This window comes from Notamacropus eugenii, chromosome 4 (genome assembly GCF_028372415.1).
Source record: "Notamacropus eugenii isolate mMacEug1 chromosome 4, mMacEug1.pri_v2, whole genome shotgun sequence".
NCBI classification, from domain to species: Eukaryota; Metazoa; Chordata; class Mammalia; order Diprotodontia; family Macropodidae; genus Notamacropus; species Notamacropus eugenii.
Window position 1 is genome coordinate 55076261 of NC_092875.1, and position 26809 is coordinate 55103069.

The window sequence follows — 26809 nt, forward strand, 5'->3', positions numbered from 1 at the left end:
CTTGGGTGAGTTAGAGGGACCATTCTCCAGATATCAGCAAAATGAATGGCATTTTAAGTAGATCTTGACCCCTTCCCAAGGAGTCCCTCTCTCCTGTCTCCAAGGGGAGCCTCTCCCAGTCCTCTTCAGCTCCCTTTATAGTAAAGAATAAATGTCATAGAGTTGTAGCTCTCATATGGGAAAGGAGGTCATCTCTTCCAGGCCCAAACCGTAAGGAGGGTGAGATATTATAGAATCCATTGTATCAATGAGGCAACAGAGACCCACAGAGTTTAAGTGGTTTGGACAAAGTCACATACCTAATGGGTAGTGGTGGCTGTGGTTGGGTAGAAGAGGAAAGTTAGCACCTCATTCCTAGTGTAGTGTGGTCTTCCTCCCACTTATCTGTATTGATGATAATGGCACTAATCTACATCGAGGCCATTTCTCATGTTGTCTCCCATTACAGCCACACACAGCCCTAGGAAAGTGAGCAAATTATAAGTTATCCTCTTTCGCAGAAGGAGGAAACCAGGGCTCAGAGACTAGAAATATCTTACTTAGTCAAGGTTATACCTTCATTCAGTCATAAAATTAGGACTAGAATTCAGGTGTTCCAGCTCCTAGCCCAGAATCTTAGGAACCATAGGGTCAGAATGTCTGAGTCAGAAATGGCGCCAAGGGCTTTCTAAGCCATCCAGATGTATCCATGGATGTGGTATCGGCCTCCCCCATACTGCCCCTGTCCTTGTCTGCATGGTGAGCTTTTCTTTGGGAGCCTCTTCTTCTTGTCCTTTGGGTTTGTCTACCTGTCTCTGTTTTGGATTTGTTTGCTGTGAGGGTAGGGGAGGAAGAAGGGAGGGTGGAGGGACTCAAGGTGGGTAGAAGGAAGAGAGGCATTAGATATGATCTTAATCTAAGATAGTATAATGAGCAGTTGGCCACTGATCTGTGGGACCTCCAGGGGAGAGAGATGGAGGGGGTCAAAGGAATTCTGGGAAACAAAGACAGAAATAAATTTGGGGGCAAAATGGTAGGTGAGAGTAAGCGAAGGTTAACTCCATTCCCATCTAGACTCCAGAGGGAGTCAGCACTGTCCATTTTAATACTTTCCGCATGCTTAGCCAGATTTTAAAGAAAGCAATCTTTTGCTTTAGAGTAGTGGGTCCTTAGTCAGCTGGCTGAAGAATAAGGCCTAGGGACAGATGCCAGCAGCTCCTTGTGTCCTGGATTTGAACTCCCTTGGCTTGGGTTGGCATCCAGGACATTTCTGCTCTGATGAAAGAGAAGAAAGTGGAATGGGGAAAAGAGCAGAGCTATTACCTTACATTATTTGTGCTGGGCTTTTATACTACCCTGTGGAAAAGGGCACTTTTCTATATAAATTCTCATTCATCCTTCACCAAAGCCCTGTAGGGTAGACAGAGCAGGAATTATTCTTCTGGGAATACAGATTCAGAGAGGGGACGCCTTACTTTATGTCCCACAATTAGCTAATAGCAGAGCTGGGACTTTACTAAAGGGTTCTACTTTTCCATAACCTACTATTGTTCCAATCTATTCTGACTTTGGGTTAGATGAGTATTCACCCTTAGCATGAATAACCCATCCCACTGAGGGCCACAGGATGCTCAAGACTGGAAGGAAAGGGCACAGGGACTTCTAAATTGGAGACAACTGTCCTTTTAACATCCGTCTATATCTCCTCTCTCCCCACTCCCAACCCTTCCACCTGTTCAGCCCAACTGGTAGTAGCCGCTATGCCTCCTCAGGGGAACTGAGCCAAGGCAGCTCCCAGCTGAGTGAGGACTTTGATCCAGATGACCAGAGCTTGCAGGGCTCCGAGATAGAGGAAGAGAGGGACCGAGACTCTTACCACTCCTGCCACAGCTCGGTGAGCTACCACAAAGACTCCCCGCATTGGGATCAGAATGAGGAGGAGGAGGAAGAGGAAGAGGAGGAAGAGGAGGAGGACTTGGAAGAGGAAGACCTAGAGGAAGACTTGGAAGATGAAGAGCTGAGGCAGGGACGTTACAGTGAGAATGAGGAAGAGTACTCCAAGGAGGAGAGCTACCTCCCGGCTGCACCCACGTCCTCTGAAAGGGAGGAAAAAGTCTCGCCAGTGTCTGCCGAAGCCCCTGAAGGGGCCAAGATGCTTCCAGAGTCAGCAGGAGCTGAGGAGGTGCCCGGGGCAGAGCGGGCACCTGAGCCAGAACCTCCAAAGCTGGAAGAGAGGTAAAGGAAGCATGACATAGATACAGCCATGGTAGGGAGTAGGGGAAGAGGAACAAGAGACAAGCTGGCTCAGTCTAGTCCTGGGCCCCAGGCTACACAGAGTACTGGGTGATAGAGCTATAGACCCAGAAAACTACCAGAGAGGGCTAAGATGTTTGAGGTCTCTATTCATTTCTTGACTCTCTCCAGGTGGGAGCATGAGGTCTGGCCCCCATCTCATCAGGGAACCCCCAGGCCCCTCCTCACACAGACAGTGATGCATGGGAGACTGTAGAGATCCAGACACTGGGAACCCAGAGGGGAACCTAAGTGCTGGCCCTGGGGTGGGGCCGGTCTCAGTTACAGGGCTCGGGAAGATGAAGAGGGGCAGGACTCCATATCCAGAGCTAAGGCCAACTGGCTGCGAGTATTCAACAAAGTCCGAATGCAGCTCCAGGAGGTGAGTGTGCCCTGTAAAGGGACTGCCCCCACTAGGAAGAGATCAAGAGCATCAGGGCTGCAAGCCAGGAGTGGGTCTAGATTGGTCTGGGAAGTTTCCAGGTTTGTAGGACTAGATGTAGGGATTTGAGATTTGGGGTTAGGGTAGCGGTCAGGAGTAATATCAAGGTTAGTATGAGGTCAGGATTGAGGACATGATGAGGAGCCAGGCTGGCCTTTCAATTCAAGTTATGCTCAAGGATAAGTCTGAAGTTAGATTTGGTTTCAGGCATTGGGGTTGGGTTGATCCTCAAGGCTGGGGTTATTGGGCAGTTAGGTGGTATAGTAGACAGAGCATTGGACTTGGAATCAAGAAGATTCATCTTCCCAAGTTCAGATGTGACCTCAGATCCTTACTAGCTGATTGACCATGGGCTTTAGTGTCCTCCTCTGTAAAGTGAGCTGGAGAAGGAAATGGCAAACCACTCCAGTATCTTTACCAAGAAAACCCTAAGTGGGGTCACAAAGAGCCAGACACGAATGAAACAACTGAACGGCAACACTGGGTTAGCATCGAGATCAGAATTCAAATTTGGATGAGGATCAAGGTTAGGTCTGGGATTAGGGTAGAATTCATGATCAGGGCGAAGGCTGAGTTGAGTGTATCACATTTAGAGTTAGGGTTGCATCTAAGGTCATGGTCATAATCAGGATTAAAGTGAAGGTCATCTGTCAGATAATGGCCAAGACTGATGTCAAGGTTAAGAACTTTGGCGGGGCAAGGTAAGCATGGGAGTCAGGAGTAAGTTGTCAAGCAAGACTGGGTTCTGGGATGGGAGTCAGAGGGGAGGAAGGCATTGGGTTGGGTAGCTGAGAAAGCCTCAGGCTGGGCTGCATTGAATCAAAGCTCAGCAGGGCAGGGGTTGGGGATGTGCCTCCATTTGCTCCCTTGCTCCCTCCATGGTCTCCATTGAATCTCCCATCCTCCCGTTGCTTGGCTGTGGCCACTCTCCCTCGCCTCCATCCGCCATCATTTCTTTTTTTGTTTGCCTTTGGCTGCCCTTCGGGTCCTCTCATGCTTTTCAGTTGCTCATCACCATCACTGTCCTCATGCCCTGTGAGCACCATTGGCACAGGTAGGTGTGTACCCTCCCTTGGAGTCCCCAATGGACACAGAGCAGCAGGAGGGGGAAGAAGGCACGTTCTAGCAGATGGCCAGGGATCCCAGGAAGGAAGTTGGTCTTTCTCCTCTGTCCTCTTCGTGCACCTTCAGCATCATGCCTGGCATAGCTTACTAGGCTCCAGAACAGGATCTTTTGGTCTCAACTCAGGGATGCAGGGGAGACAAATTAACGTTTCATCAAGATATATCAGACACTGAGATCCCTCCACTCTCATCCAGGTAGTAGGTGGGAAAACCTGCTCTAATTAAAACCTCTGAAATAACACTCATCCTTCATCATTTCTATAGAATTTCTCAAGGCAACTACTGTAAAAGTATCAACCTCAATTGACAAGTTTACTGTGATTTAGAATGGACAAGTGAATGACTTGTCCAAAGTCCCATTGAGAGATGGTGACTGAGTCAGGATAGAAGTTGTCCTATTTAGAATCCACCCTGTCTCCCAAGGGTCTCAGGATGGACCTGGGGTTGGTTCAGATTCTCCTGCCTCCTTGCCAGTGGACACCGCTTCCCCACTCGTTAACACTCATTAACATTCACCCTTTGCCCCATCCCAAGGACCCTTTATCACAGTAGATTAAAACACTGAGGTAAGACTGTATAGATGAAAGCTAAGAGAGATTGGATTGATGGCCAGGAAGCCCTGAGGGGGAGGGGTAAGGGCAGCAGGGAAGTTCCTCTCAAATCTCAGGCTATGGAGGCTGAGTTCCAGGGTCTAGGAGGGCCCACAGGGACTTTGTTCTCCTAAGGAGACCCAGGTGGGGGGAAAAGTCAGGATCCTGGAGGTTCAGAGAAATCTCTCCAGGGTATCCATCTGTGAGCCAGAGGGGGGTGGAAGGGATGGTGACTGCCTTTTGGATGAAATGTCACAGAGTTGTGATTATCCCTCAGGCCCGAGGAGAAGGAGACATGTCTAACTCCCTCTGGTTCAAAGGCGGGTGAGTAGCTAAACACAGCCCCTTCAAGCCCAAATTGTTCCCTCCCCCTTCCCAGCCTGGAATGAGTTTCCTACTTTGGGAGGTCAGATCAAGGGCTCAGGTCTGTAGACACATTTGGGCAGTTAGAGATCCCAGAAGTGAAAGAGCATTGTGCCCTTAGCAGTTTGAGGTGCCAAGGTAGGCCCCTGGGGTGTTGGAAGGGAACCCACAGGCTTGAGCAGTGCCCAGGGGCATTCTTTGCTGTCTCTGTCCCAGGCCTGGCGGTGGTCTCATCATCATAGACAGCATGCCTGACATTCGAAAAAGAAAACCAATTCCCCTTGTGAGCGACCTGGTGAGTACGCAGCATTCCCTTCTCTCCTAGTCCTGACCTGTCTCCAGGGCTGGTCCCAGGGGTCCACTGGGACTGTCTCCCTTGATTTCCCTGGAACTCAGTTACTACACCACACTACTCCTAGTGGTCTCTATGCCTCTGTATCTTTTCTCTTGAAACTTCATTTTCCCTCCTACCCCATCCAGCCTCAGACACTTAATGGCTGTGTGACTCTGGGAAAGTCACTTAACTTCACTTGGGCCTCAGTTTCCCCATCGGCAATATGAACATAGTAACAAGACCAGCCTCACCGGGTAGTTGTATTGCTTTGTTAACCTTGGAGTGCTACATAAATGCTATTAGTATCCATATTTTATTTCCATTTTGAGGAAATCAGAGGCTCAGAGATGTTGCCTGTGACTTCCATCAGGGTCATAGAACACAGATAACCTTGGGAGGATCACACCCTCTGACAGTCAGTTGAAGGAATTGGGACTTTAGCCCGTCAAAGAGAAGACTATGGGGAGGGGAGTGATAGTTTTTTTCAAACACTCGAAGGGCTGACACTTGTCAGAGAGATTAGGATTGTTCAGACTGAGCACATAGTAGGTGCTTACTAAATGTTTGTCTACTTGACTAGCTAAGGATATGTTGATAAGCATTTAGGTAGTACCTACTATCTTCTAGACACTCTGATGAGTGTTGGAGATACAAAGAAAGGTGGGGGGCAGGGGGAAAACAGTCTCTGTTCCCCCAAAATTCATAGTCTAATGAGGAGGAGGGGAAGGAATAACATGTAAACAACCATTTGGGAGTGGGCATGGACGCTGTCTCCCAGGAAGCTCCCTCTTTCCCTCTGCATTCTCTCCAAGTCTTGCCTGCTTTCCTCCACTATCTGCTTCCTCGGCTCCATATCCACAGCACCCAGCCCCATGACTTGGCCAACTGGTGCATATTTCCCATTCAGCACATTCCCAGAAAATCCTTGGGGTAATTTCTGGCTTCAGGAAGGGGAGGAGTAAGCATAATCACTAACAACATATACATCTGTGCAATGGGAGCAGGGTTGTGGTGAGATCAGACTTCCTGTTCCGACTGTTCTAAACCTTCCCAACATCTCCCAGGAGCATGGCCAGAGATTCTGCCTTGTTACTTCTTGTATTTCCCAGCATAAGTGCCCGGAGGTAGCGTGGAGAGATGGAAAGAGCTGGATAGGGTCCAGATCGCATCCGCATTACTCAGCTCCATTACTGGCAACTTTGGGCAAGCCATGTCACCTCTATGGGCCTCAGTTTCCTCATGTGTCAAATGGAGGGCTTGGATTTCCTGATCTCAGAAGTTTCTTCCAGCTCTCTTTCTATGATGCTATGACTGGCCTGCCACCCTCACCCATCCCTGGCTACTGTTTTTCCCCTGTAATTAACAGCATACAATATCCACAACAGCAAAAATTTGAAACAACTTCCTCCCCACCCCCAACCAGGTGGAGAGTTCCTTCCTTCTTCCTATGTAACATGGAATGGTCACCCTGGAAAGAGCCTTAGAGCTCCTCTTCATTTTACAAAGAAGGAAACTGAAGCCTGAGAAGATCCCTACTTCCTACCCCCAAACCACATCATACCAGTCAGGGCTATTCCTGGGCTGGGAGGAACAAAAGGGTGGAACCAGGCAGTTCCCCATCTGATCCTTCCAAGGCCTCACTGCTTTCCATTCTCTTCTCAGATGCGTCATAAATACTAGCTTCCCAGAGCACCCTCCCCATCCTGGGCCTAATACCCTTCACCTCTTACCACCTTGGTACTGTTTTAGTGCTTGTGACTGGTGGGAGTCATAGCCCGCCGTTGTAGCCCAGGAAGGGGTAGGATGCTGGTGACTGGGCCCTTCCTTTACCCTTGAGATTGCCAGTTAAATGCTGGCCTTTCTCTGATAGCATTTCCAAAGAGAGCATTTGAGGGCAGGACTTTCACAGACCTCAGCAGATATGTCTGAAGGGGTACATGGTGTGTGTGTTTGTGTGTGTGTGTGTGTGTGTGTGTGTGTGTGTATAAGGGAATGGTGGGGGGTGGGGAAAGGCTCTCTGAAGCTAACACCATTAATTTCTTTTTCTCCTGCTACTTGGCCATTCAGGCAATGGTAAGTGACCACCATACTTTCCTTCCCAACAATCCTACCCTCAAACACTGTCTACAGCCTTTCCTGCTTCTCCTACATCCTGCCTACTATCCTAGGATACTTCAATATCCCAAAGAGTATGTGATCACTATTCTCCTGGGGAATTGACCTGCCTATGGGTGTGGGATGGCTAGGGGGTTCTTGCCACAGCTATCAGGGAGGTACAAGAGAGCTAGTCCCTTTACCATGATGCATGATACCAATGTGTGACCAGTGATTTCAAATGAAGACTGATGGTTCTGATTCTGATGGTGATGCAAGCATCCTGAATAGGGATTCTTATCCATAGCTGATTTCTTCCACCTTTGGCTTTCCCCTTTTAGTCCTTGGTCCAATCCCGGAAGGCTGGGATCACCTCTGCATTGGCCTCCAGCACCTTAAACAATGAAGAGCTAGTAAGTGGTCAGGAGTGGTGGGATGGTGGAGGGGAAGGGGCCCTAACTGGGAGCCTATGGATCTGAGATTTTGCCAGCAGATGCTCTGGCCTTGAGGATGGGAAAAGCAACAAGCATTTATAAGCACCTACTATTCGCCAGGCATTGTGCTAAACTCCTTGAATACACAGAAAGGCAAAAGACAGTCCCTGCTCTTAAGGAACTCATTAATGGGGGAGACAAGATGTAAACAACTGTGTATAAACAGAACATATGGAGATTATATTGAAGATGATCTGGGAGGAAATCACTAACCTTAAAGGGGATCAGGAAAAGCTTCCTGCTGAAGTTTGGATTTTACAGAAGCCAGGAAAACCAGAGGACTGAGATGAGAAGCTGAGAGAGCTCCCAGCAGGGGGATAGCCAATAAAAAATCCTGGAGTCCAGAGAGTGAATGTTTGTGCAAGGAACAGCAAAGAGGCCAGTGTCATTGAATTATAGGAAGGGGCCAGGTTAAAGAGATTTAGTGGCCAAAGGAAAATTTATATTTGATCCAGAAGGTAGTAGGGAGCCATTGCAGTTTCCTGAATAAGAGTTGGAGGCAGGGGTGAGTGATATTTTAGGAAGATCTTTTTGAAAGCTGAGGGGAGGATACACAGGAGTAGAGAAAGACCCAAGTCGACAAGAACAGCTAGAAGGCTACAAGAGTCCAGGGGTAAGGTGATGAGGGGTGTTGGCAGAATCAGAGACAAGAAGAAGAGATGTTATGAAGGTTGAAATGGTATCCTGATTAGATACAGGAGTGTGCAGGAGAGTAAGAGAGAGTAAGGAGTAAAGGATAAGAGCTTGCAAGTATGGGTGACTGAGGGGGTCATCCTTTTAAAAGGAAAATTAGAAAGGATGGGATTGGGGTGTGGAAGGGGGGATGATGAGCTCAGTTTTGGATGAGCTCAGTGTTGAGTTTAATCTCTATGGGATATCCTATTCAACAATCCTTCCTGATAACTCCCCTGACCAGCACCTATTTTTCAATGTTGTCTCCTTCCCAGGGACCAGGGTCTTCGTGTAGGCATGAAAAGTGCAGGCTGCAGGCAGGTGTAGACTCTTGGATACTGGCCTCCTTGGTTTTTATTTTTTACTGCACAGTTTCTGAACAGTGTTCTTTTTTGAGTTGTCTAGGGGAATAGGAGAAGGAAAGATGTGCCACAATCAGTTAAAAAGCATTTATTAAGTGCCTACTATGTTGTGCTAACTTCCAGGGACATAAAGAAGGGCAAACAACAGGAGCTTATATTTTAATAGGAGAGGGAGCATGCAAAGAACTATGTACAAACAAGCTTATATATAGGATAAATTGGAGAAAATCTGAGAGGTAAAGGTACCAGCAATGGGGTGGTGGGGGGAAGGTGGAGTAGACTGGGAAACTCCAATGGGCAAAACTTTGTGCTCTGCTGTCCTCAGAAAGCTCCAAAGGCTGGGTAGGAAGCAGGACTCAGCCCAGAGAAAAGACAAGAAACAAACAGAAGTTTCCATGAGCCAAACAGATCCTCAGGATGGGAGGATTTAGGGAGGGACCCTTGTGGACTGGCACAGATGGAGAGGGAGGAAGTAGGAATCCAGCTGGGCCCTGAAGAACAATAAGAAATGGGCACAGAGAAGTGCTCCTTAGAAGTTAGAGGAAGTGTTGGAAGGGGACCAGGATGGTAAAGGGAGAGGAGACCATGTCAGAATGAGGCTATGCTGAAGGAACCAAGGATATTTAGCTTGGAAAATAAGAATCGGTGAGGAGGGAGGGAGAGTGACAGGGAACTTGATTTCTCTTTTCAAGGATAACCAGCAGGTGTCCAAGTATTTGAAAAAGAAAAAAGGGATTAGCCATGTTCTGCTTGGCCCCAGAGGTCAGGATTAGAAGTAAAGGAGGCAGGGAGGGGGGCAGTTGAAGAAAGGCAGATTTCTGGCACTCAGAGGAAGAGCTGGACAATTAGAGCCATCCAAAAATGGCACAGGCCAAATCAGGGGGGATGTCTGTGGGCATCTTCAAGTGAAGGGTGGGTGAGCCTTCCAAGGAGATGACTTCCAAGGTCCTTTCCAATTTTCAGGTTGTGATTCTGTTTGCCAGTATAAAGGGAGGCTTGCCCTGTTGGTCTGGGCCCCTGCCATCAGATCCTCTTCTCTCTGCCTCTGTCTTTGTCTCTCTCCAGAAAAACCATGTTTACAAGAAGACGCTTCAAGCCTTAATCTACCCCATCTCCTGCACAACCCCCCACAACTTCGAGGTGTGGACGGCCACCACACCCACCTACTGCTATGAGTGTGAGGGGCTTCTGTGGGGCATTGCTCGGCAGGGCATGAGATGTACCGAGTGCGGGGTCAAGTGTCATGAGAAGTGCCAGGACTTGCTCAATGCTGACTGCCTGCAGCGTAAGGATAGACCCAGTGGGGACCATCATGGGTATACTTCCCTAGGCCTTTTCTTCTCTCCTCTCTGGGGCATGAGGGGGCATTTCTCTGCCTCTCTCATTGTCTGTGTTCCCCAAGTTGATTCAGGTCAACTCAGACACCAGCAGTGCCAACTCTTCTTATCATCTTTCATTCCCTGGACTTCAGCACCAGCTCCCCAGATCCTACAAGACATTCTGAGTCCAAATCCACAATTATCTCAGTTATTGGCATAGGCAAGCCTAGCCTATGACATATCAGACCCATGTTCAAGTCCACCAGCCAACATACACTCCATAGATTCCAGTGGCTATGGGGACCTGGGTATCCTAGGGCAGAGCAGGAAAAAGCAGAGGTGCCAATAGCCAGGGTTCAACAGAAAATGGAGCAAGTGTAGAAGTGACCATTAGCCATGTATAAGGTGATAGTGGTTCCATCAGGGGATGAGGAACTCAGTGAAGAGAAAGAGGATTCAGTAAAGAGAATGAAAAGCTCTGAGAGGAATGGGAATTCATTAAGCAAAATACAGGATAAGGGATGTGTGATCATTGAGTGAATGGAGGCTGCAAAGGAAGCATGATACAATGAGAAAGTACTGAATATGGAGTTCTAACTTGGGTTCACACCCTGGTTCTGCCACTACTTCCCAGTCTGAATTTAGGCAAACCTCAGTTTTCTCGTCTACAAAGTGAGAGAGTAGAGGTAGAGGTCCCTTCTGGTTCTTAATTTTATCTATGAATGAAAGGGGAGGGGCTTCTGGAAGAAGATGGGGAAACCGTGTTGGTGATTGGGGTTTAGTGAGGGAATTGGAGGAACCCTAATGTCTATGAGTTCTTCTGTTGATACTCCAGGAGCTGCAGAAAAGAGTTCCAAGCATGGGGCTGAAGACCGCACACAGAACATCATTATGGTGCTTAAGGACCGCATGAAGATCCGGGAGCGCAACAAGCCTGAGATCTTTGAGCTGATCCAGGAGATCTTTGCAGTCTCCAAGACAACACATACACAACAGATGAAGGCTGTGAAACAGAGTGTCCTGGATGGAACATCCAAGTGGTCGGCTAAGATCAGTATCACTGGTGAGGTCCACCTGGGTGTTGGGATGTATGACCCCCAGAGGCATGGCAGTGGGTTGGGTGCCCGAGGCTAGGCTGAGTTTATGGCATATATTAGGCAGCAGTGGCCTCTATGCCCTTCACTGGTATCTCTTCTCAGATGCCTTTCCATCTTACTCTATGCCCGCCCTAGACCCCTTCTGTAATCACCAGGCTCTAAGTCACTTCCCAAGAAAAATAGTTTTCTTTTGGGCTCCTGGGAACATCTCCTTGGCCATCTAGTGATGCCCTTAGCACCCACGTCTTAGTGGTTTCTTGTCTAAGCCAAGGTCCAGAGGCAACTTATACTGTGCCTAGAATAATGCCGAGCACATAGAAGATACTTAGTTGATTCTTAGTTTACTATTGACTTACTCCTTTGAATGCCCTAGGAAATGTCCATGCAACCCTGTGCCCGCAGTATCCCCCTAGGATCACCATGTGCTCTTGGTATTACTTAAGGTATTCCCAACGCACCACCAGGAGCACTTTGGGTGTCTCGTCTCCAAGACTCCCTATGGTTGCCTTTTATAGTTCAGTTCTATAGGGGCTTACAAGTACCTGTGGGTATATGTACAAGTGATATGTGTGCAAGATTGTTGTTTGGGCATTTGTGTCTGTATCTGATCATGTGATATATGTATATGCAAACACATACTCTGGAGTACATATGCATGTATGTGCATATGTATTATGTAACTGTGCTAGAACATATGTCCCTGAATCATATACATGTGTGCTCATGTTTGTATGTGTATGTAATCTGATCTGGCATGTACATTTGCATGTGCTCACACGTGTTTGTACATGCATGTGTGTGTTGCAGTGGTCTGTGCCCAGGGTCTTCAGGCAAAGGATAAAACCGGCTCCAGTGACCCCTATGTTACTGTCCAGGTCGGCAAGACAAAGAAACGAACTAAAACCATCTATGGGAATCTCAACCCTGTGTGGGAGGAGAACTTCCATTTGTAAGTGCCCTTACCTGGGGGTGTCTCCCAGTGCTCAGGGAGGATCCACCTGGCCCTGAATTCCCTTCTGGCAAGGAGATTCAGCCCTCCTCCTTCCCTTTGTCCTCCCAGCTTCCCCCTGGCACTGATGCCCAGAGCATGAACAGTTGCCCCTTCCCTCCATCTACCCCACAGTGAGTGCCATAACTCTTCAGACCGCATCAAGGTGCGTGTCTGGGATGAGGATGATGACATCAAATCTCGAGTGAAACAGAGGTTCAAGCGAGAGTCAGATGACTTCCTGGGCCAGACCATCATTGAAGTCCGTACTCTGAGCGGAGAGATGGATGTCTGGTACAACCTGGGTGAGAGCTGCTACTGGCATGTTTGTGCTGGGGAGGGGCGGGGGGTGGACGGGGGAAGAGACGCAATATTGTTCTGAGGAAGAGACACGACTTTGTCTTCAGAAAGTCTCCAGTCTGAGGAGAAAACATTTGGATAGGTCTCAATTACAGGAGAGAGACTAGAAAAGAACATATATAATCCTTGCCATTGGGTCTTCAATCTGATTGGAAAGATTTAAATACTGTCAGACTCCAGGAATCATCTGGTTCTATCTCCTGTTTCCAGGTGGACTATCCCTAAGCCATGCATAGAGCTATGAGGAAAGCCTCCATTGTCCCTCTTCAATGATCCAAATCACTTTGGGGACTTTTTCTGACCTTCTGCTTTTTCTTTCTCTGGTTCCCAGACAAGCGGACAGACAAGTCAGCCGTATCCGGAGCCATCCGATTACATATCAGTGTAGAGATCAAGGGTGAGGAGAAGGTGGCACCATACCATGTCCAGTACACGTGTCTGCATGAGGTGAGACCATCTCAGTGTTCCCATTCTGGACCCTGCCAGGTATCCTTCAGATCAGTGCCACTGTCTTTGGCCTGAACTGCAGGGGGTCCTGTCTACATCCCGCCCACTAATCCCTGAGCCTCCTCCTGGTCTTGGACCTATCCCCTCTCACCATTGATCTAAACTGTTCCCCCTTTTCCTCTTCAGAACCTGTTCCACTTTGTAACAGACGTGCAGAACAGTGGTGCTGTCCGGATCCCAGATGCAAAGGGTGATGATGCCTGGAAGGTCTACTATGATGAGACTGCTCAGGAAATTGTGGACGAATTTGCCATGCGTTATGGTGTCGAATCCATCTACCAAGCCATGACGTGAGACCACCCATGGGGTAGAAGGGTGGGCTCTAGCAGCTGGAGTGGGCAGTAGCCCCTTGGTATAGGAGCAGGTGGGGATGGGATGAATTCAAGACAGGGAGGAGAAGGGAGTTAGGCAGGTTGATGGGATCAACATGACACCAGAGAAGATCAGTTGGGAAATTGGGTGGTATGGGGATGAAGCAGTGTTAATCTGCATTAGTCAGTCTTAAATTCAGAATGGTATTAGGGAAGTGGGGGGCCACCAGTGAGGTTAAAGGTAGAAAGCCTATCAGAAGACACTTGGGCGGAACTTGAGGTGGCAAGGATGTAGCCATGGGAAGGGAAACTAATCAGAAGAACTTTATACCGGGAAGTGGAGGAGGGAAGGAAATGTCAAGTTCGAGATTTAGCAAAAGAACATCACTTAATGAGCAAGGAGAAAGAACAACACAGAGAAATGGGGAGAGAGAGAGACAGGCAAAGAGGAGGAGGAACAAATGAGACAGAGTGAGAAAGGCACACAAAATGATGGACAGAGAGACAGACAAGTTCAGCGACAAAGAGACAGAGACTGAGGAGGGAAATAGAAACACTTTTTAAAAAATGTGTTAAGTGGGAATTATTTTCAAATCATAGGGAAAACTTCATATAATTTCAAAGATGTTTCAAGATGATTAGTTTTTATATTTTTGGCACATTTCATTCCTTTTTAAATTTGATTTTATTATGTTTCTAACAAGCATTTGTTGTCTCTCCCTCTCCCCCACTGAACAATTTCTTAAAATCCTTGTAACAAATATGCACGGTCAGAAAAACAAATTCTCCCACTGGCCATGTCAAAAAAAGTATGCTTCATTCTGCATTTGAGAAAAGCATCCTTAATACCCAAACAGACATAAATGGAGACACAGACTCAAGAGAGAAGAAACATACAAAGACCATGACAGAGAGAAACAGACAATATGAAATTAATAGAAAGGACACAGAGAGAAAGACAGAAAACAAACTGACAGATTGAGATAGGAAACAGAGAAGGAAGAGAGGAAGGGAAAGAGAAAGGAAGGAAGGGAGGGAGGGAAGGAAGGAAGGAAGAAAGGGAAGAAGAAAGGAATGGAGAGAGGAAAGTAGGGAGGGAGGAAAGGAGAGAATAAAGGGAGGGAGAAAATGGGGGACATATATCCTCAGAGAAACCTTTTGTAGGGAGACATTTAAAGGGACATAAAACTATGGCTGAAGTCAAGTCTGGATCCTCCACACTGCAAATCTTCCTAGGGGCAGGGCAGGGCGGGAAGCAAGCCCAGGCTCAGCTCCCTGGCCAGAGGGAGGACATGGCCCCTCTACAGAGCACCATGCTGACTCCTCTGCTTCATCCCTCCTTTCCCCAGACACTTTGCCTGCCTCTCCTCCAAGTACATGTGCCCTGGAGTACCTGCTGTCATGAGTACCCTGTTAGCCAACATTAATGCCTACTATGCCCACACCACAGCCTCTACGAATGTGTCTGCTTCTGACCGATTTGCTGCCTCCAACTTTGGGGTCAGTACCTTGCCTCCTGGGCCCATCAGAGGCCCCACCTCCACCCTTACCTCTGCCCTTTGTCCCATCCAACCAGATGGGCACTTCTTGCCAGGACTGAGACAGAACTGACCAAATTCCTTATATTCCCTAATGACTATGGGGAGAGATACCAAATCAGTTTCTAATCATCCCAGGGCTCCCAGTAAAATATTTGCTGGGATCTGGAGTGAGGTGTCAGGCCTAGAGGTACCTGACTATGCCCACAGCCCAGAGGAAACTGTTGAATAGTACAGGCTCCCCCTGGAAGAGCTTGCTCCTGAAGACCTAGGTCTTCTGCCCTCTCAGCTGGGCCTTTGACTCTCTGTCTTTAGTGTCCCTAAATCTCACCAGGTCTGGATTCTGTCAAGATGGGGCAATAGGTGACAAGATCACCATTCATATCTGGCAATTGATTCATGTGGGGTTGATCCTTTCCTGCTAAGGAACATGAGGGGAAAGATACATCTCTGATCCTCTCATTTCATGAGGTTGTACCCCCTATCAGGTTAGGATAATCACTGGCATCTCTAATCTTCCCCTTTTCCCCTGCCCCATGCCCACTGTCTCCTCAGAAAGAGCGCTTTGTGAAACTCCTGGACCAGCTGCACAATTCCCTGAGAATTGACCTGTCCATGTACCGGGTAAGAAGCACATTTGTGTAAAATATGTGTTCCAAACATGCATGCACATACTGACATTTACATACATCGTGAGGAAATGCATGAACTATGGCATGTAGGCATGAGCATATGGAGCAGTTGGCTCATATGTGCCTTAGTATTTACTCAAGGAAGATGGTACTAACACAGAAGCACACATGAAAATAAACATACCATGGTACATAGGTCAACTTGTATACATGTATATTGGCATATACCTTAATATGGATGGAAGCTGTGAAATATTCATGTGGAAGACCCCTATATAGTTGCACCCCCTTTTCCCTGGCCACGCTTTAGTTCCTGGCAGGGCCCTTCACTGTACTATCTCTAGGCTATGGTGGTCCCATGTCCTCATATCCCCTCCCCCAGACTCAGAAAAGTTCCCCTTTGCCATCTCTTGTCCTCCTCCCAGATTCCCACAATCCCTTGGAATCATTTGATGAGCACCCCTGGGGTTGGGAAGGGTTTAGGGAGCTTCTATTATCTCTGGCCATCCTTGTTCCCTCCCCCTTCAGAACAACTTCCCAGCAAGCAGCCCAGAGAGGCTTCAGGACCTCAAGTCAACTGTGGACCTTCTCACCAGCATCACCTTCTTCCGGATGAAGGTAACAGAGAGGTTCTGCCTGGGGTGGGATTGAGAATCTCCTGGAATCTCCAGGGACTCCTGGCTACTAGGCTGTTATTATTATTTGTTGTTGTTATCTTGCCTAGGGAATGGCTCCATACCTCTCCACCAGAACATCCCACACACATCATCATATGCCTATATCTCAGAACTGTATATCTTTCCTGATGACCTGATTTCCATTAGACAATTGATCCTCTCCTCTGGCATCACCCCTTTGAAACTGGAATCTACTGGCCAGTCAGGCTTTATTTCATACCCGTTGGTCCAGCTTCAGCTTCTGAGATGAGGACAGATGATTTCCTAGCCCTGCCTACCTAGACCTGTTTCTCCCATAGGTCCAGGAGCTACAGAGCCCACCTCGTGCCAGCCAAGTGGTAAAGGACTGTGTGAAGGCATGCCTCAATTCCACCTATGAGTACATCTTTAACAACTGCCATGAACTCTATAGTCGAGAATACCAGACTGACCCGGTAAGGAAGTGAGACATGTAGATGCTTCATGGGAGAGGGTGGTTAAGGCTAGACCATGGTCCTTGTAAGATTAATCCTTAATAGAGATAGAAAATGTACAAGCCAAATACAGTTATGTTAGGTTGGGTTAAATTTGAGATGGATAACTATGAATTGAGTTGAGTTGGGTTGAATTGTGCTGGATCCTTTGAGGTCATATTTGTTGGCCTTGTATGGGCTGGGTTCTGCTGAGTTAAGTTGAATTGATCTATGTTTTACTCAATTGAATTGAGTTCAGTTGTTTTGGATTGAGTTGAGTTGAATTGGGTTTAATAGAGCTGAGTTGGGTTGAATTGAATATGTTTAAATTTGGTTGGGTTGGAGTTAAGTTGAATTGAGCTGAGTTCATTTTGGTTAAATTATGTTAAGTTATATTAGGCTGGGTTGATTTGAGTTGAACTGGGTTGAACTGAGTTGGGTTTAGTTAAATTGAACTGGACTGAGTTGGACTGGATTAGATTGGGGAAGGTTTGATAGATTTGAGTTAGTTTGGCTTGGGTTGAGTTGAGTTATGTTGAACTGATCTGGATCAGGTTGAATTGGATTGCATCATATTGAGTTGGGTGGATTAGTTTAAACTGATCTTGGCTGAGTTGAAGTGAGTTGAGTTGGGGACAACTGAGCTGAGACAGGCTGGGTTAGGTTGAGTTGAATCAGATTGGGGTGAGTTGAGTTAGTGGGTCAAGTTCAGTCAAGTGAACAAAATTCAAGACAGCAAATATTTATTAAATGCCTACTATGTAAAACGTACTATGCCAGGTACTTGGGATAAGAATAGGAAACAAAATTATCTCTACCCTTAGTAGCTTACATTCTACTGAGAGTACAACAGGTGAACACATAAATAAATATAAGTTCATTTGAAGAGGGAGAGAGTATTTATAGTTGGGGAACTGGGGGAAGGCTTCATGAAACAAAGGATGCCTGAGCCAAACTTTTAAAGAAGATAAGGATTCTACGAGGGGCAGATGAAGATGGAGTACATTTATAGACATGGCAGTCTATTTATACACATGTACAGATGTAGGAGATAGCTGAATTTGGGGAACAGTTAGTGAGATAGGCTAGAAAATAAGATATATGAAGAGGAATAATGTGAAATAAGGCAGGAATAGGAGAAAGTCAGATTGTGTAGATCATTAAGCACTGGGATGAAGAATTTGTATTTTGTCCTAGAGGTAATAGGGAACCACTGAATATGTTTGAGAAACAGAGTAACATAGTTAGCTCTGTGATCTAAAAAGATTTTTGGGTAGCTGTATAATGGATTGGAAAAGGCTAAGCCTGGAAGGGAGATCACTTAGGAGGCAATTACAATGATCTAGGGAGATGATGAGAACCTGAACTAAGGTAGTGGTCTTGGAAGTAGAAAGAAGAGAATGGATATGGATGTGAAAGGTTTTGTGGAAGTAGAAAAAAACAAATCTGATTGGGTATGGAGAGTGAAGGAAGAGCAAGAGTGAGGATGATTGAAATTAATGATGGAAAGATGGTAGTGCATTTAATAAAAATTGGGAAGTTTGGAGGAGAAATGGGTTAACTTTAGGGAGTTCATTTCAGTACAGTTCAATTTAATTCCATTCAGTTGAGTGAGTTTAGCTGAGTTGGGATGAGTTCAGGTTCAGTCCAAATCTAGCAAACATATCCTAAGCACCTACTATGTGCAAGGCACTATGCTAGACTGGTGATACAAAAACAAGATGAAAAATTATCTCTATTCTTAAGGAGTTTCCATTCTATTTTTTTTATAGTATGTAAGCAGATAGGTATATACATGAAAAGTTGAGTGAGAGAGAGCCACACCAATCAGGGGAATCAGGAAAGTCTTCCATTAGGAAGTGTCACATGAGCTGAGCCTTGAATGAACCTCAACCAGAGGCAGAGGTGAGGAAAAATTCGAGCACTGCAAAAATGTGTGGGCAGGAAATGGAATTCCAAGCTTAGTAAACACCAAATAGGCCAGTCTGATTGGAAATTAGTGTAGAGGTAAGGGGCACTAAGGTAGCTGGGAACCAAATTGTCACAGGCTTTAATATCATGCTAAGGACTTAGTATTTTTATTTTGTGGTAATAGGGAGCCAGTAAAGCTTTCAGAGCAGGGAAGTGACATAGTATTGTATTTTAAGAAGATTATTTTGATAAGTGTGTGGAAGATGAACTGGGGAGAGGAGAGACTAGGAGCCTGGACTCCACTTAAGAGACTGTTGTAATAGTCCAGGCAAGAGGTGATTAGGGCCTGAACAAGAGTGGTGGTTATCTGTGTGGGGAGAAGCTAGACCCAACAGATGCTGTGGAGGTAGACTCAACAAGATTTGATGACTATCTGGCTATGGAAGGGAAAGATCAAGGATAACTCTAAGGTTGTATACTGCAAGAGGATAGTGCCCTCAACAGAAATGGAAACATTTGGAGGCAGGGTGGGTTTAGAGTGAAAGATAATGAGTTCTATTTTGGATGTGTTGAGTTTGAGATGTCTGTGGGTCATCTAGATGGAGATATCCAACAAACAGTTGGTGATGTAGCGCTGGAGGTTAGGAGAGAGACTCAGACCAGATGTACAGATTTGGATGTCATCCCATTAGAGGTGATGAGATCACCAAGAGAAAAGGTATAGGGAGAGAAAAGAAGAGGACCTAAGACAACAGTGTCCCACACATATACAAGGGTGACATGGATATCACATTCTTTCCTGTTCCAACTCCACTTCCTCAAGCAGCCTTAAGAAAAGTGAAGGGATTGAATATATTATGATGGAGGGATGGACTCTGTAGTTGTAGGGGAGGGGATTCAGGAGTGAAGAATTCATTGAGATGTGACTGCTGGGACCACCCAAACATCACATCTGAATTCCCTACTTCCTGTGATGAAGCCTCTTCCTCACCTTCTCTATCCATCCACAAAATCATCAGATCCAGCTGATCTGTCCTAGTGGTCCTTAGGATAGACATCAATGTTGACCTTTCAGGCTAAGAAGGGTGAGGTGCCTCCAGAGGAGCAGGGACCCAGCATCAAGAACCTGGACTTTTGGTCCAAGCTCATCACCCTCATTGTGTCCATCATCGAGGAAGACAAGAACTCCTATACACCCTGTCTCAACCAGTGAGTGGAGGAAGATGAATGTTGGGGGTGGGCAAATTTTGTGAATGTGTGTCATTGTATAAATGTGTATGGTGAAGGGGGGATAGAAAGGGAGAGATAAAAGGGGAGAAAGGGAGTGAGGAAGAAAAAAAGGGAGAGATATAGAAGAGAAAAAAATTGTGTGTCAATATGGGTAACTATAACTGTGTGTATACAGACATATGCATGTATGTGTGTATATTCAGTTGTGTTTTTCACTCATGTCTGACTCTTTGTGACTCCATTTGGGGTTTACTTGGCAAAGACACTGGAATGAGTTGCCATTTCCTTTTCCAGATTTACATATATATGTGTGTGTTGTGTGTATATATAAATTTATATATAGTGATATGTGTGAGTAATGACTCACATGCATAATTTTGCATATGTGAGTAATTGTATATGGGTGCTTATTTGTAGGGAATTGTGTGAATGAGTATTGTGTGTGTGTGTGCAAAGTGTAACTGTATACATGAAGGTAGCTATATGTATATATCAAATCAGCAAACATTTATTAAGTGCCTTTTATGTACCAAATACTAAGTACTGGATATGTGTGGAATTGTGAACGTGTGTAGCAGTTTAGTTATATGCATTTTGTAGCTCTGTGTATGAGACCCACCATATCCCTAGGACCTTGAGTGAAGGCAACTGAAATTTACAGTGAAAATGAGCATTTAGTGTGAATAAAAATAGGATCAGGCTGATCAGTATTGGGAAATCAGCAAAGCAAAAGGGGATGTGTTTGTCCTTTGTTTTTGAAGAGGACCATGACATCAGAGAAATATACTGACTTCCCCAGAGGAGAGATTGTTGACAAGTATAGGTAGGGGGCCCAGGAAAGGGGAGGCAGCTGAGGCAGGGAAGAGGGGATAAGGATGCTAGACCCTGAGAAACAAACAGTTCCTAAGTCTAGGAATTCAGAGGCAGAAAGAATAATGTCAAATAGGGGCAAATTTCAATCCTAGGGCAGGTGGTCTCTCAGCTATGTTCTTATTCTGTCTATTGGGTGTGAGTGGCTCTGGACTCAAAAGGGATCATTAAAGCCCGAAGGAGGTCAGAGTCCTGTGGAAGAACCAGAACCATAAATCATAGGATTGTAGATGTAGAGATGGAAGCAATCTTAGAATTCATTGAATCCGACGCCCTCATTTTACATATGAAGGAACTCCATGTCCAGGAACATCAAACAACTAGCCCAAGAGGAGAGAGAAAGGGAGAAAGGGAGGGAGGGAGAGGGGAAGGGGAAGGGGGAGAGAGGGAGAGAGAGAGAGATGGGGAGGAGAGAGAGAGAGAGAGATGGGAGAGAGAGAGAGAGACAAAGAGAGACAGAGAGACAGAGACAGAGAGAGAGATGGAGGAGGGAGGGAAGGAAGGGTCCATGTGTTCTATCTATGGAGAGGAGATGGAGAAAAGAAGAAAAGGAGAAAGCCAGTGGCAGCAGAGGGAGCCCCCTGGTAGCCACTGCCTCATCTCAGTCTATCTTTGTCTCTCCTTCCCCTCCCTCTCTCCTCCTTCCCACCATTCCACATTCTTTTGCAAAAGGTTTCCCCAAGAACTGAACGTGGGCAAGATCAGTGCGGAGGTGATGTGGAACCTGTTTGCTCAGGACATGAAGTATGCCATGGAGGGTGAGGAGCCTTTCCCCAGATCCTCCTGCCCAAGGGCAGCTCCTTTGCCCCCAGTCCTTTGCCTGGACTGGCAGGGGATAATAGACCTGTGAGCTGTAAGGATGGGTTTGGTGCCCTGCTTCCCAGGCCTGGAGAATTCCCAGTTTCTAGGAGAGTAGAGTGTTTAGAGAAGAAACTCAGAGATGGATTGGTCCAGTCCCCTAGAACTGCAGATAATAACACAACAACAATAACTAATACTAATATAGGGCTTTGGTATTTACAACAACAATAATAACACAAACTAGCATTTATACAAGGCTTTAAGGTTGGGAAAGCACTTTCCATATGTTGTCTCATTCCACTTTACGTGTTATCTCATTTGATCCTCTCAATAACCTTACAAGGCAGATGCCATCATTGTCCCCCTTTTGCTGGTAAAGACACTGAGGGCCAGAGAAGGAAAGAGTCTTGCCTAAGGTCACGCAGCTAGTAAGTGGCAGAGTTGAGTCTCGGTCAAAGCGAGGATTCAAACACAGGTCCTCTGACTCTGGAGTTGAGACTCGGCCCTGGGCTGAGGGAGAAGATAGGATAGACCTTTCTCTGAGCTTTCCCACTCCCCATCTCTGTTCCTTGCTCCTCTCCCCAGAGCATGACAAACACCGATTGTGCAAGAGTGCCGACTACATGAACTTGCACTTCAAAGTCAAATGGTTATACAATGAGTACGTGACAGAGCTGCCCTCCTTCAAGGACCGGGTGCCGGAGTACCCAGCGTAAGTCATCCCCCTCCCCTCTCCCAAGCTGGGCTCTGTGGGGGAAAGGGAGAGGGGAAGGCAAGAAAGGCAATTCCTTGACCAGGGATAGGTGCTGCAGGGGAAACTAAGGGAGAGGGGTCATTGTCCTGGGATGGATGCATTGGGAGATTATGGGAGGTGGGGACTGAGGATAACTGGGCCAACATCTCCCATTGCAGGTGGTTTGAGCCCTTCGTTATCCAGTGGCTGGATGAGAATGAGGAGGTGTCCCGGGACTTCCTCCATGGAGCTTTGGAGCGTGACAAGAAGGATGGGGTGAGTCACTCCCCGACAGGTGGGGAGTGAGGAGGAAGGTGTGGCTCCCTAAGCTTCCCTGACTCACCCCAGAACCTAGCCAGGTGTTCATGAACTCATCGAAGAATCTAACCCAGCCCTTTTCTTCTACCCCAGTCCTGGAACTGACTAGTTTTAACTCAGATATTTATGTCAGATGAGTTTGGTGGAAAGATGATATCCCCACCCAGGATAAGGTCAGACCCCATACTTCCAGCCTTCTTGAATGAGAATCAAAGAGTTACCATTCTAGCATGCTTCAAGGATCTAGCTCTGCCTCCTCTGGAGGCTCCCTCATCACTCCCCAGATCTAGAATAGGGTTTCAAACACCCTCCCTAAGCTCCAGGAACCCAACCATGGTCTGAAGGACCTTAAGTTTTAAGACTGAGTAGGGTGGAGAGCAGCCCCACATGTGGAAAGTGCAGGTCCTGTGTTCATTCCACTTCCCATACACTCTTCTTCGGTGTTCAGTTGTGCCAAGTAGTTTCTGTGCCCACTGATACAACCTTCTTCCTCATTCCTTGGCCCTCTATAGTTCCAGCAGACTTCTGAGCATGCCCTATTCTCCTGCTCCGTGGTGGACGTCTTCTCCCAGCTCAACCAGAGTTTTGAGATCATCAAGAAACTTGAGTGTCCTGATCCTCAGATTGTAGGCCACTACATGCGCCGATTTGCTAAGGTACTGATGTCAGATGGGGTGGGGGGAGATCAGTTGATGAGAGTCAGAGTTAGTGTAGGAAAGGATTTAGCCTGCACTCACATTTTCATAGATATTAGAAAATATATCCAGATGAGATCTTTCAGATGGGAGGAACCAACAGAGATCACTATATGGTGAGTTTTCTGGACAACAGAAAGCTGGATTGATAGAGAGGGAAAAGAAGTGGGCATTCCAGGAGAAGGGCATGGCCTGAGCAAAAGTGTGGAAATAGGAATTTTTTTGGCTGTGAAGGATGGGGGCGTGGCGGGGGGAAAGAAATAGTGAGTAGAAGGACCTGACTGGAATGGATAAACCATCTCCCCTGTTTCCTATCTGAGCCAAGGTCAGCCATGGTCACTGGAACTTCCCCTCTATGAGAATAATTTTCCTCATTTGTAAAACAATGGGATGAAACTAAGTGATCTCTATGGAAACTCCCAACTCTAAATCTTATAATCCTAAAATGAAATGACAGATGGGAAATATCTTGGGAAAGCTATATGATGCTGTATAAATGTAAAGATTACCATTACCTGACTTGAATCTTTCTGAAAGCATTTTGAGAACCATTGAGCTTTAGTTTAAAGGTGCTTTCTGCATCTTCTTCCTGGGGTTTTCAGAGCCCTCAGTGGCTAGATCATCCAACTAATTGTCTTTTCATCATGGAATCATAAGGGACCTCAGTATGGGAACTTCAAGGACTATAGAGATTATTTTGTCCAAACCAGGGTAAGCAGGAATTCCCCCACGACATACTTGGTGAATGAATGGAGCATCTCATTGAAAACTTCCAGTGATACTCCTTCCCAAGGCAGATCTTTCCAATTCTGAATGGTTCTCATTGTGATAAAACCTTTTCACATATCAAGCCTAAACCTTCAACCTTCTGCCATTGCTCACTGCTAGGGCCAAGTGTAGTAAGTTTGATCTCTCTTTGATCTGAGAGGCCTTTGATCTCTGAAGAGAACTCCCCCAAGTCTTTTCTTTTCCAGGCTAAACACCCCAAGTTCCTTCAACTGACTCTCCTGTGACAAAATTTCCAATGTCCTCACCACCCTGGTCACCCTCTTCTGGATGCTCTTCACTTTGTCAATGTCCTTCCTACCAGGTGCTGCTCAGAAATGCAGTCCTATATAGCCTGACCAGAGCAGAGGACAAAAGGGCTTTCATCTGCCTTGTCCAGGACAGAATGCTCTGTTATCACAACCAAAGATGGCATTAGATTTAGGAGGCTTCCATATCACACTGTTGACTCTTAGTGAGTTTGGAGTCTTTCACATTAATTGTCCATGTTTCGCCATTCTATCCTTGTATAGTTGATATTTTTTAATGCAAGAAAGAGACTTTCCATTTACCCTTGCTTAATTTCATCTTATTAGATGTGACTCAACAAGATCTTTTGGGATCCTGATTCTTATGTGCAACGTGTTACCTAACCCTATTAGCCTGTGAATTTTGTGAGAATTCCATATGTACCTTCATCCAAATCTTTGAAAAAATAACAAAATAGGGATGGGAACAGAACTCTGCTGTCTCCAGTAGTAAATTCCCACAAGGTTGATATCGAATTATTATTAATTACCTCTATAAGTCTAGTCATTCAACCATCTCTGAAATTACCTATTACCATCTAGTCAATATGTCTCCATTTTGTCTACGGGATACTGTGAGACAGATTTGATGAATTCCTTGTTGAATGAAATTCGATTATGTTGTGGCTAAAGCATTTTCTTGACCTACCAATCTAGTAACCCTTTAAAAAAGGAAATTGTGGTAGACTGGAAAGATTTGTTCTTGGTAAATCCGTGCTGGCATGTTGTGATTACCACTTCACTTTGTAAGTGCTCACAGACTGACTCTTTAATAATCTACTCTAGACTTTTGCCATGGATTGGCATCGAGTTCACCAGCCTGCAGTCTGAAAAGCTACAGTTTTTCCTCCTTTGGAAAGTCAACACAATGTTTGCCTATTTCTCTTTCTATGATACACCTCGTTCACAGCTAGACCACCAAAAGAAGCTCATAGATACATCTCAGTCCTCTGGGATGTGGTCTCTCCAGGCCTGGTGATACGAATTCATTGTGAACATCAAGGGGCTTTCTTTCAAGCTCTTCATTTACCTCAGGTTTCAATTTCCTGTTAGCCTTTTTTGCTCCTTTCATGCTGAAGGTCATTTTCCCTGGAAGACAAAAGAAAAGCAAAATACAAGTTGCATAGTTGTGCTTTCTTTGTCCTTGTCTCATCTACTCCCAACCCAGTTCTGCTATGAATTCCCTGTGTGACCTTGGGCTGGATGACCATTAGTCAGGGGTGCTCTCCATGGAGTGGATTCCTGTTCAAGTATAGATGAGTCCAGATGTTCTCTGAGCTCCTTCCCAACTCTGAGGTTCCAGGATTACAGATGTGCATTCCCTCACTGTCCAAGAGTTCATCATTCCTATAGCTGAAGGCACGATGCAGGGACCCAAATCCTATTCTCTGACATCTTAGCCCACTATTCATTTCCCAAATCCTACTTTCTCTTCTGAAGCCTCTACCTTTACTAGGCAGCAGGAATGAAAAGACCCCTTAGGCACCTGGGTGTAGTTTCCTGCCTAGCTTTTCATAATCCTAAAGATGCTTCCTAGTTTCTTTATGGTGGTATCATCTGTCTGCACATAAGTCACAAGATGGTAACAGTGATTGTTGAGTTTGATAAATCTTGGGGGGCTTTTTGTCCTGTCCTGGGCTCCTGTCCTCAGGAAGACAGAAGAACTCCCAGTTGATGTTATCAGGTCCACGTATACCAGGTGCCACATTTCTCAGCGGTGAGTCACAAACCCATAGAGTGTGTCTTTTTATCCTGTGGCCAAGAATGGAAATCTCCATGATTGGTATATTCATGGTTCTGGGTTCTTGAGGGCATGAGGATTTAACTCTCTTCAGTTTTATTAGACATCATGATATGTAATGAGCTCAGCAACTTATAAAATACAGCTGCTTGGGCAGCCAGGTGGTGCAGTGGATAGAGCACTGGACCTGGCATCAGAAAGACCCGATCTTCCATGCTCAAGACACTTAGCTGTGTGAATGGGCTTAACTGCTGTCTTTCTCAATTTCTTCATCTATAAAATGGGGCTAATAACAGCACCTACCTTGCAGGGTTGTTTTGAGGATCAAATGAGATATTTGAAAAGCCTTTTGTAAATCTTAAAGCAAAATTAAAAATGCTAGCTACCAACTACTCTATCATTATATTTATCATTATTATGGGGAGTTGGTTCATGGCCCTGTCCACCCTGCTCTTGCACCCTGTCCCAGGTCCACAGCCTCCATCTGCTTTCTTGTCTCTGTGCTTTCCCCACAGACAATCAGCAACGTCCTGTTGCAGTATGCTGAGATCATCTCCAAGGACTTCACTACCTACTGCTCGAAGGAGAAGGAAAAAGTGGTGACGTGTGCTCCCCTCCCCCTTCAGCTCCTGGGGCCCTCCTTGCCCACTCCTACTCCATTACCACCCTCATTTGGGTCACACAAATTGGAACACATGTGTGTGTATGCGTGTGTTTGTTTGTGTTCACATAAAGGAATGACCGTATCTGAAGATATATGAAAAAGAGTATAGTCTGGTGGAAACATCACCAGATTCAGGGTTAAAAGA

At 46.1% G+C, this 26809-nt stretch overlaps 1 protein-coding gene across 3 annotated transcripts in view; it reads left to right on the forward strand.

The window, feature by feature from the left end:
* The window catches only part of UNC13A (unc-13 homolog A), a 73159-nt gene that overhangs the window by 17794 nt on the left and 28556 nt on the right, over positions 1 to 26809 (forward strand). For all 3 annotated transcript variants that reach the window (XR_011965479.1, XM_072601080.1, XM_072601081.1), the window contains exons 8-28: positions 1720 to 2214; positions 2560 to 2653; positions 4706 to 4752; positions 5008 to 5086; positions 7561 to 7632; positions 9813 to 10032; positions 10902 to 11129; positions 11971 to 12112; positions 12287 to 12456; positions 12843 to 12958; positions 13145 to 13308; positions 14679 to 14829; positions 15423 to 15491; positions 16028 to 16117; positions 16476 to 16610; positions 19615 to 19748; positions 21312 to 21397; positions 22026 to 22152; positions 22353 to 22449; positions 23004 to 23147; positions 26516 to 26599. Coding sequence is in view for 2 of the 3 variants with exons in the window: in XM_072601080.1 (XP_072457181.1) it covers positions 1720 to 2214; positions 2560 to 2653; positions 4706 to 4752; positions 5008 to 5086; positions 7561 to 7632; positions 9813 to 10032; positions 10902 to 11129; positions 11971 to 12112; positions 12287 to 12456; positions 12843 to 12958; positions 13145 to 13308; positions 14679 to 14829; positions 15423 to 15491; positions 16028 to 16117; positions 16476 to 16610; positions 19615 to 19748; positions 21312 to 21397; positions 22026 to 22152; positions 22353 to 22449; positions 23004 to 23147; positions 26516 to 26599 (2944 nt within the window). In the remaining variant the exon portion in view is untranslated. The remainder of the gene's footprint in view (positions 1 to 1719; positions 2215 to 2559; positions 2654 to 4705; positions 4753 to 5007; positions 5087 to 7560; positions 7633 to 9812; positions 10033 to 10901; positions 11130 to 11970; positions 12113 to 12286; positions 12457 to 12842; positions 12959 to 13144; positions 13309 to 14678; positions 14830 to 15422; positions 15492 to 16027; positions 16118 to 16475; positions 16611 to 19614; positions 19749 to 21311; positions 21398 to 22025; positions 22153 to 22352; positions 22450 to 23003; positions 23148 to 26515; positions 26600 to 26809) is intronic.